The sequence below is a fragment of the Podarcis liolepis genome, assembly GCF_965112155.1.
Source record: "Podarcis liolepis genome assembly, chromosome: 3".
NCBI lineage: Eukaryota > Metazoa > Chordata > Lepidosauria > Squamata > Lacertidae > Podarcis > Podarcis liolepis.
The window spans coordinates 121,973,082-121,982,804 of record NC_139557.1 but is presented as its reverse complement, the minus strand read 5'-3'; the positions used below and the strand labels follow the sequence as shown (position 1 = coordinate 121,982,804).

Sequence of the window (9,723 nt, the reverse complement as noted above, 5' to 3'; positions counted from 1 at the left end):
GAGGTGGTCTCCGCCAGGTGTCAGGATACTCGGATTACCTGGGAAGCTCCTCCTTGACTCCTCCTGTCCTTTAATAAAATCATGATGTATATATGATGTAATTTTGAGGGTGTAACTTAGGGGATTAGCAAGTAATAAAAGTTGGGGTCTCCCTTTGTTCGGGGCTTCCATTTTGCTTCACCTTGTGGGCGGTGGGAGTCCTGTCGCGACAGTCTTTCTAAATAAAGACCGAGCCTACTGGCTGCTGTTTTGCTCTGACTTGCTCTGGTCGGTGTCTTCATTTGCCCAAGAGGACCCTTGAATTTCCGTTAACAAACCCAAAAGCTGGACTTTCCCTGGTGTGGACAACACCCTCAAAGTCAGCTCCTGGTCTTGGACTGGGGCTGGGGAGTATCGTGGTATTATGGAGGATGCCAAGGTAGAGCTTCATTTGGAGTGTTACTGGGATGTCCTGCTGCCTCCTCTTCCTATAGCTGCTGTCAGGGCTGGAGTCAGAAGCCGGCCAGCATGAAAGAAGGAGGGATCCATTGTCAGTGAAGTTCACTCTCCATTCAAGGAAACGGCACGCAGCTCAGCAACACTTCCTAGTAGGTCTTGCCCTTATGGAGCAGTTGCCAGGACTGAAGGTCTCTGCCTTCCACCCTTTCTAAGGCTCCACCTCTCCCAGATGGGTTTCCCAAGCAATCTCAAACTGCATTGGTGCAGCTCTGATCTCTGTTCTGCCAGGGGCGTCTTACCCATAGAAGCTAGTGGCGCAGGGCGCCAGGGCGCCACGTTCTGGAGGGCGCCAGGGAAGAGGCGGAGGCTGGATGCGGCGCCTCCTGGCATCAGCTCGCCGCCCTCGACTGCCATGCTACGCCAAAGCAGCGCCGCGCCTGGAGCCTCCATCTGCCGTGGCCACTGCGGCATGAAGCAGCCAGCTGAGCCAGGAGAAGAAGAAGAGTTTGGATTTGATATCCCGCCTTTCACTCCCTTTAAGGAGTCTCAAAGCGGCTAACATTCTCCTTTCCCTTCTTCCCCCACAACAAACACTCTGTGAGGTGAGTGGGGCTGAGAGACTTCAGAGAAGTGTGTCTAGCCCAAGGTCACCCAGCAGCTGCAGGTGGAGGAGCGGAGACGCGAACCCGGTTCCCCAGATTACGAGTCAACCGCTCTTAACCACCACATCACACTGGCCGTGTCTAGCCTCCACCTCTTCCCTGCTGGAGGAGCCCTGCTGGCAGCGCCATCCTCCCTTAAAAAAAGGTTGACAACTCTGGGAAACGGGGGGGGGGCAGAGGGAGCTTTGCACCACGGCGTCGGATATGCTTAAGAAAGCCCTGTGTCCTGCCCTCCTCATTATCTTCTTGGAGACCAGGGAGAAAGGAGCTTGTCGCAACCATAAAGGGAGACTTCTGGGATTCTTCAGCAGCCTCTTGACACACACACACGTCAGGAGTTCAGCCTACACTCGAGTAGGACCCTGGCAGAGACACATGCCCGACTGGCATGTTCCCTCCCTCCTGGTCGATCGTTCGGGAGTTTTATAAGCTTTCTTCAGGCTGTACATCACAGCGACCGATGCCAATCAACACCTGCACACTTAGGGATCCGCAGAGTCTTCACAGCTTGCGTAACAGACCTCAGCAACTCAGCATTTTGGCTAATCTACTTTATATACATATAAACACACACGGAGCATTGTAACATGGCTCCCTCTCTCTCTAGCACCAGACAGCAAAGAGTAAAAGGACAAAGGACAACAGTCCCACTTCACGGAACACAGTAACACAAACATCCTGTCTCCTTCACTTCCCACTCTGTGGAGTCAAAACATACACCGTCATGTGATAGACAACAATCCCATGACTGCAATCACGGAGCAGGAATTCTAACAGCACACACCCATCTGCTTCAGTCTCAGAGTCTGAACTGCTCCCTGTCGCCGACTCTCCCTGCCCACCAAACCCTGTTGCCCCTTCAGCACCCAACACCTCCTCCTGGTCCTCTCCTCTGACCTCTCCTTGGCGTCCCACCACCAACTCCCTGGCTCTGAGCCTTCCTCCTCTGGGGGTTCCCTTGGGGATTCCCTAACTGGTGCCTCCAACCAGTGCTCCCTGACAACTGCTAGCCAGGGCAAGGGGAAAAGTCACAAGAAGCAATGACGTGATGCAATGGTGGGACTGTGACATCACAATGGTGGTGCAGGAGGGGGGGCTGGGGAGAAATGAAGCCCACCACCCCCTTGTCTTGGCTGGACGCAGTTCAGCTCGCCTGCTGCAGATGTAGGAAGAGCAGACCCTTCAAGGCATCCCAGTAACCTGGTCTTGTCCCTAACCGTGGAGCTGAAGAGAATTCTGGGGCCCTGGATTTATTCCAAGCAGGGAGAGACTTTACATCCTCCAGGTATAAGAGTATAAGACTTTACATCCTCCAGCAGAGTCGTGATAAAGAACCATAGAATTGTAGAGTCGGAAGGGAATACTGAGCATCATCATGTTGACATGAGTCAACAGTGTTACGCGGCAGCTAAAAAAGCCAATGCAATTCTGGGCTGCATCAATAGGAGTATAGCATCTAGATCAAGGGAAGTAATAGTGCCACTGTATTCTGCTCTGGTCAGACCTCACCTGGAGTACTGTGTCCAGTTCTGGGCACCACAATTCAAGAAGGACACTGACAAACTGGAACGTGTCCAGAGGAGGGCAACCAAAATGGTCAAAGGCCTGAAAACGATGCCTTATGCTAAGGGAGCTGGGCATGTTTAGCCTGGAGAAGAGGAGGTTAAGGGGTGATATGATAGCCATGTTCAAATATATAAAAGGATGTCACATAGAGGAGGGAGAAAGGTTGTTTTCTGCTGCTCCAGAGAAGCGGACACGGAGCAATGGAGCCAAACTACAAGGAAGAAGATTCCACCTAAACATTAGGAAGAACTTCCTGACAGTAAGAGCTGTTTGACAGAGGAATTTGCTGCCCAGGAGTGTGGTGGAGTCTCCTCCTTTGGAGGTCTTTAAGCAGAGGCTTGACAACCATATGTCAGGAGTGCTCTGATGGTGTTTCCTGCTTGGCAGGGGGTTGGACTCGATGGCCCTTGTGGTCTCTTCCAACTCTACGATTCTATGATTCTATGATTCTATCTAGTCTGACCCTCCTGCAATGCACCCCTAGCTAGCAAGGCCAGAGCTCAGGGATGATGGGAGTTGTAGTCCAACAACATCTGGAGACCCACAGGTTGAGAACTGCTGTGCTAGAAGCTGAGGGAGACTTGGATTCAAATACCCACCTGGGACGAACGTTGAAAATGGAGAACAATGAAAAGTTCACATCGAAACCAATTAACTTAACGAAAGGAACAAAACAAGTCTTCCTGTGTTGCTGCCCTTATTTGCTTTTGCATTAAAACTCATAGCAATCAAAATAAGAGGAAACGAGGATATAGTGAATAAAAATAAGGGGGGGATATGCAGATGATGTTTTGTTATTGCCTTAACTACGGTAAGCCTTGCCATAGTCAATGGGAACAGAACAACGCTTTGATGTCTGTGGGACCCCTGGCAGGATATATGGTTAATACAGGGGAAGTAGAATTATTGGGAATAAATATGAATACAAATTCAGAAACACAGATAAAGGGCAAGACTGAGTATAACTGGAGGTAAAGAGCAATAAACTATCTGGAGTTATATTGCTGTGGAATTTGCTACAATTCAGATATTATATGAAAATGAAAATAAGTAGGAATTTCTGAACAAAGATGGCAGCACTCTTGCATTTCAGTGGGGAAACTGTTTTTATACAGTGGTACCTCGGGTTAAGAACTTAATTTGTTCCAGAAGTCCGTTCTTAACCTGAAACTGTTCTTAACCTGAGGTACCACTTTAGCTAATGGGGCCTCCCGCTGCTGCCACGCCACCGTGCGATTTCTGTTCTCATCCTGAAGCAAAATTCTTAACCCAAGGTACTATTTCTGGGTTAGTGGAGTCTGTAACCTGAAGCGTACGTAACACGAGGTAATAATAAATAATAATAAAAAAAAATTATTTATACCTCGCCCTTCCCGGTTCAGAAAACCGGGCTCAGGGCAGCTAACAACAAATTTAAAACACTTAATTGAGTCTACAAAAGCAGCATAAAATGCGGTATAAAACGTGAATAACAATAAAATCAAAAATCAATTTTGGGGGAAATCCATCCAATAAACATTAGGTGATCACCAGGGCTAACTGGCTAAATTAGTTCTATTTGGGTCAGTGGAGAATTAGCTGTGGGATCCCAGAGCGGGTAATCTTCATAAAAAGGGGAGGGGGAGGGAAGGAAGGAAGGGGAATAAAAGATCAGGCTAAGTTCAAATTGAAAGCCAGGCAGAATAGCTCTGTCTTACAGGCCCTGCGGAAGGAGGCTAAATCCTGCAGGGCCCTGGTCTCACGGGACAGATCACATGCATCGCTGTTTCCATTCTACTGCAGATCACTTCCCAACAAAAACTACATTATCAATATTGTTCTGTGCTGCGGTTAATTTCTATAACTTATGTAATTAATGAGACAAATTATGTAAACTAGGTTGTTATTATGTTTGTCCCCCTCACTCAATGCAACTGAGGGGGGCATGTAATCAATTACTTATCATTTGGGGACTGAAAGAAGCAGTGACATCAAATAAAGTTCGCATTCATTGGCTGGGTTTCTATTCTGGACGTGGGGCAAATAAGTGAAGATTGGCCATTTCCGTTTCCTGTGAGAATTCTCCAACATCCCTGTCTGGGGCAAACTTCCGTTCTCCCTGGCATGTTTCCCGTTTCAAACTATTTCACATCCTGCCCCACAAGTCCTTTCCCTTGATCTGTTGGCTCTCAGCCGTAATTAATTGCTTTCTAGAATGAGGTTTCCACACCTCACACACTTCAATTAGCTACTTAATTAGCAGACTGAACTGCAAACAGCCAGCACTTAATTCCAAGTGCAGCTGAGTAGTTTCTCACTGTAATCTTGTAAGGTTGCAATTTTGTGGGTCTTCCTTCTCAGCAAGCACACAGAAGTTCCAGCTGCAATTCTCTAATCCAGTGGTTCCCAGTTAGGGGTTCGGGACCCCAAGGGGTCTGCAGAACACACCCTTCCCCCCTCCCACAACTAATTTTTTGTCGTTTTCGCATAGTGAGATCACAAACCCACTTTTATTTATTGTTTGAAACAAGCATTCATATGCCACCGGCTCACAAGGCATATGATATAGTCAGCCAAACACAGAACACCAGAAAAGCAAATTCAAAATAAGCATCGCTTTTGCCTGTGGCCCCTGCTCAGAAGAGAATGTGGATCGGTTTTAGCACTGTGCGGTTTTTCACTATATTGGCCAAAATCAGTTACACAGCCCAACAAGACAATGACAAAAACCCACCAACAGCATACAAATCAATATGGCTAGCCTGATCCAAAACACCCACCCACCCCACTCACACGAAAACAGAGATCACCACAGCCAACCACAAACGAGCAACCACACCCTAGGCCAACTCCAACCTCTCTCACCACCAAAGGAACACAAGTGAACAGCAGTTAACCTGCACAAGCAACGCTGACACCAAACCCCACATATATTAAGTAAAATAGAAACATCACCACCTGACCCCACCCCACTCACTTTTCCCCCCCTCCACCTCTTCCCCCTTTTCTTCCTGATGTCTGAACAAATGATTTTTTAAAAAAATATTTTTTATTAATCGGCCAATCAAATCAAATTAAATCACATCACATAAATTCCGAATTACAAAGCCGAATTTTTAATTTTGTTGGGGGGACCCATATTTCAAGATCCGAAGGGGGATTCTAATCATCTTCTTGCTGCTGCATTAATGTCCAAATCAGACCAAATCAGTCCAAACAGAGTTCATAATTCTATCCAGTCATATCTTGCTGTTTCCACATCACATCTTGTTCATATATTTTCTCTTTTTTCTTTATGATCTCTTCTGATAGTCTCCTTAAGCCGATAAACACCAATATATATCCTGTGTGAATTTTTCCGTTCTTCCAATCCTCAAATCGAGATGGTTTCCATATATCATTGCCTTCATAGATAACATGGCTCTTTCCATCATTAATCTCGCAAAACTGTCGCTCTTAAGTCCCACTGAGGAGTTTCACCCACAATATATAAACAGCTCTATTTCTCTCTTTCTCCTCCCAGACTCAAGACCTCCGACAGAACTTCCCAATATGGAGACGGCATTTTTAACTGCGTCATTCCAAAGCCCTTATACATTCCACGCTCTTATTAAAACATGCTTTGGTTAGAAAGTTTATCTCCACACAGCCTTAAATCCACAGCTTAAGTCCTTAAAACGACATTTCTGACTTGTGGGGGGAGGGGATTCTTGTTTAATCACATAAGGAAAGAAAGGAAAGTTTCCCCCCCTCCCCCATCAGTCATTTGCCATACCGTATCTTGGCATATCTTCTCATGATTTATTCTTGTCTTGTTTTATCAGAGATCTCTTCTGTTAGCAGTCTTTACTCCCCCTCCTTCCTTGAAATATTTGCATTCCTTCATCCAAATTGTTTCTTTTGAAGTTCTTGCAGCTAGTGGCGCGGATCAGAGACTGCGTCCAGGAGTGCCAAAATCCCACAGGAGGGCATTGTGCCTAGTGCCCCCATCCCCACAAATTCGGGGGTGGTATAGGGCACAGCAGGCAAGGGCAGTCCCCCACCCACCATCCTGGGGGGGGGGGTAGGGAGGCTAATTACTCCCATCATAGCCTCCAAACTACCTCGTGTGGGTCGGAGAGATGTTATTGTCAGCCATCTTCCGATGCGCCCCCTAGTGGCCCCCTGATGTCTGAACAAATGAAACTGATTTGTAAAAAATAAAAAAATAAAAAGTTACATGGGGGGGATACGAGAGAGAGACATTGCACATACCTTTGTAAATCAAGGAAATCTTTAAAATACATTTAAAACGAGAAATCACACCGTGATGACGATTTTGACCTGGCAATATGCAGAAATATATCGCTCCTTGCATGAGGGAGAACAAGGCAACTGATTTCAAGGGACCCCTGGTATCGCAGGTCTCCGTCCCAGGGCAGCCAATTGCTCTGCCTTCCCCTCATGCTGACAGAGAACAGGGCAGCTGGTCACTCTCACTTCCAAGGCCCCGTGGCCAGAGGTGAAGCAACCTGCTCTGGTACCCAGAGCAGCGCTCATCCCAGGGGGCGTGGCATGCGTCCCAGGGGGCGTGGCACGTATCCCACAGGGCAGGGCATGCTGCCCAGTGGGCGTGGTGTGGGTTCTGGGGCGTGGCAAACATTCCAGGGGCGTGGCATGCATTCCAGGGGCGTGACATGCATTCCAGGGGCGTGACAAACATTCCAGGGGCGTGACATGCATTCCAGGGGCGTGGCAAACATTCCAGGGGGCGACACGCATTCCAGGGGCGTGGCAAACATTCCAGGGGCGTGGCAAACATTCCAGGGGCGTGGCAAACATTCCAGGGGCATGACATGCATTCCAGGGGCGTGGCATACATTCCAGGGGCGTGGCAAACATTCCAGGGGCGTGGCAAACATTCCAGGGGCGTGGCAAACATTCCATGGGTGTGGCAAACATTCCAGGGGCGTGGCAAACATTCCAGGGGTGTGGCACGCATTCCAGGGCGTGGAACAATGCTTATTATTGCATTAGGATGGAAAGAAAAGAATAAAAGGACAATGGAAAAATGGAGTGACTATACAATCTGATATATTTGAATAGGTAATGACGGAAGATACAGGGGAAAACAAATGTCAAAAGATTTTGAATCAATGGACAAGTTATAGGAACTGGATAGCACTGGGGGAAGCATCCAAATTAGAATGAATAATCTGCGCACATGGTTAAAGATTTGAAGAGAGAACAAGTTTTAGGGGGAGGAGTTAAAGGGGAGGGAGGAAGGGAGGGGGGAAATTAGGATAAATGAGATGGGACAAAAGTATATACTGTTATGTATAACTAATAGGATGATTTTGACGCATGTTATTGTTAGATTTTCAACTGAATGATTTTTTGGTAAGTTATTCAACATCCCTGGATGAAAGTGTGATTATAAAGAATGGGGGGGGGGGGACAAAAAAAACTAAAAAAAACAAACAAACATCCAGGTCAGCACAGGATATCCCCCAAATTCCAACACTTCTGACCTTTCTATTGTGCAGATGTCAATTTTGTCCAGGATCCCAGGCTTTCAAAGGGGAGAAAACAGCCGGCCGAGGTCGCCTGCGTCAGACAGAGAAGATCATAAGGGGAGAAAGGCCTGTCTCCAAGGCCATGCAGGTGAGTCAAGGTGCTCTGTACCTAAGAACATGCACAGGTAAGAAGAGGCTGCTGGATCATGCCAATGGCCCATCTAGCTGAGCATCCTCTTCTCACAAGGGCTGACCGGATGCCTGTGGGAAATCTCCAAACAGGATCAGTGCACAAGTGCAACTCTCCCCTCCTGTGGTTTCCAGCAACTGGGATTAAAAAGCATTGCTTCCTACATCTTTGGATGAAGGACAGCTTCTTATTTGGCGATCCCTCGTAGCCGAGTAAGATTGTCTTCCATGAACACGGTCTTAACAGTGAGTCCATAAGTGACTGTGGAGGCCAATTCTGGATCCACACGTCCTTCCACAGTAGGGACATTGGTTCCCGGGCAAGAGTTGATCACGGTGAGGGTTTGCCAAGCGTGCCTTCCTCTTAGCACGTTTCTCCCTTGTGTCCTGATGTAATGAATATAGGGGTTGCTCGTGCATAAGTTGCCGCCACTCCTGGCTATGTTGCCTTGTTAAACCTTTTCTGGCTGGACAGCCCTTCACTTCGTGGCTGCCTCAGTCGCTAGCAGAATCCGTCAGTGGGCGTTTCTTAAACCTTTTCCAGCATAAAAGCTGTTTGACGCCAAGTCTCCTCCTACTCTCCCTGCGCGGACGTCTTCTGCACAGGGAGGGTGTGGGTAGCGGAGGACCCGTGCTCTCCCCGCTGGTGTCCAGCGAGGAGTCCTGGAGCCCTCGCCGATTCCCCCATCTGCCCCCCTTTATCCCTGGTGTTGCGCTGATTTCCTTCCCCAGCTAACGAGCGGCCTCTCTCCCTGCTGGGCCCTTCTCCAGCATCACTTGGGAGCCTTCCCTCCACCTCTGGCTCCGATGTCAGTTCCCTGACACCTGAGTTCAAGTGTCTTCAAAGGCCATGACACCTTTTCTAAAGGCTGTTCTCCAACTGGAGCACTCGCAGGCAAGTGGTTCCCAATTGTCGGTGTTTAGTAGTAGCCACTGATAGCTACATCCTCATGAATTTGTCCAACCCTCTTTTGTAGCCATCCACATTGGTCCCATTGCTGCCACTTGTGGCAGTGAGTTCCACAGTTTAACTTCTTCTTCTTCTTTGGTGATCCCTCATAGCTGAGTAAGATTGTCTTCCATGAACACGGTCTTAACAGTGAGTCCGTAAGTGACTGTGGAGGCCAATTCTGGATCCACACGTAGGGACATTGGTTTCCGAGTGGGAGTTGATCACGGTGTGGATTTGCCAAGCGTGCCTTCCTCCTAGCACATTTCTCCCATGTGTCCTGAGTTTGAGCGTCTTCAAAGCCCATAACACCTTTGGTAAGGCTGTTCTCCAACTGGAGCGCTCGCAGGCCAGTGGTTCCCAATTGTCGGCGTTTATACTACCTTTTTTTAGATTTGCCTTGAGACAGTCTTTAAACCTCTTTTGTTGACCACCTGCACTACGC

The 9,723-nt window shown here is 48.0% G+C and overlaps 1 protein-coding gene across 4 annotated transcripts in view; it reads left to right on the top strand.

Annotated features, from left to right (window-relative positions):
* The first annotated feature begins 2,194 nt into the window (after positions 1-2,194).
* LOC310702695 (Golgi-associated RAB2 interactor protein 3-like) overlaps positions 2,195-9,723 on the top strand; it is a 30,395-nt gene continuing 22,866 nt past the window's right edge. For all 4 annotated transcript variants that reach the window (XM_083494693.1, XM_083494694.1, XM_083494695.1 and 1 more), the window contains exons 1-2: positions 2,195-2,385; positions 8,171-8,288. In XM_083494693.1, the coding sequence (XP_083350819.1) occupies positions 8,171-8,288 (118 nt within the window). In that variant the 5' untranslated portion in view covers positions 2,195-2,385. The remainder of the gene's footprint in view (positions 2,386-8,170; positions 8,289-9,723) is intronic.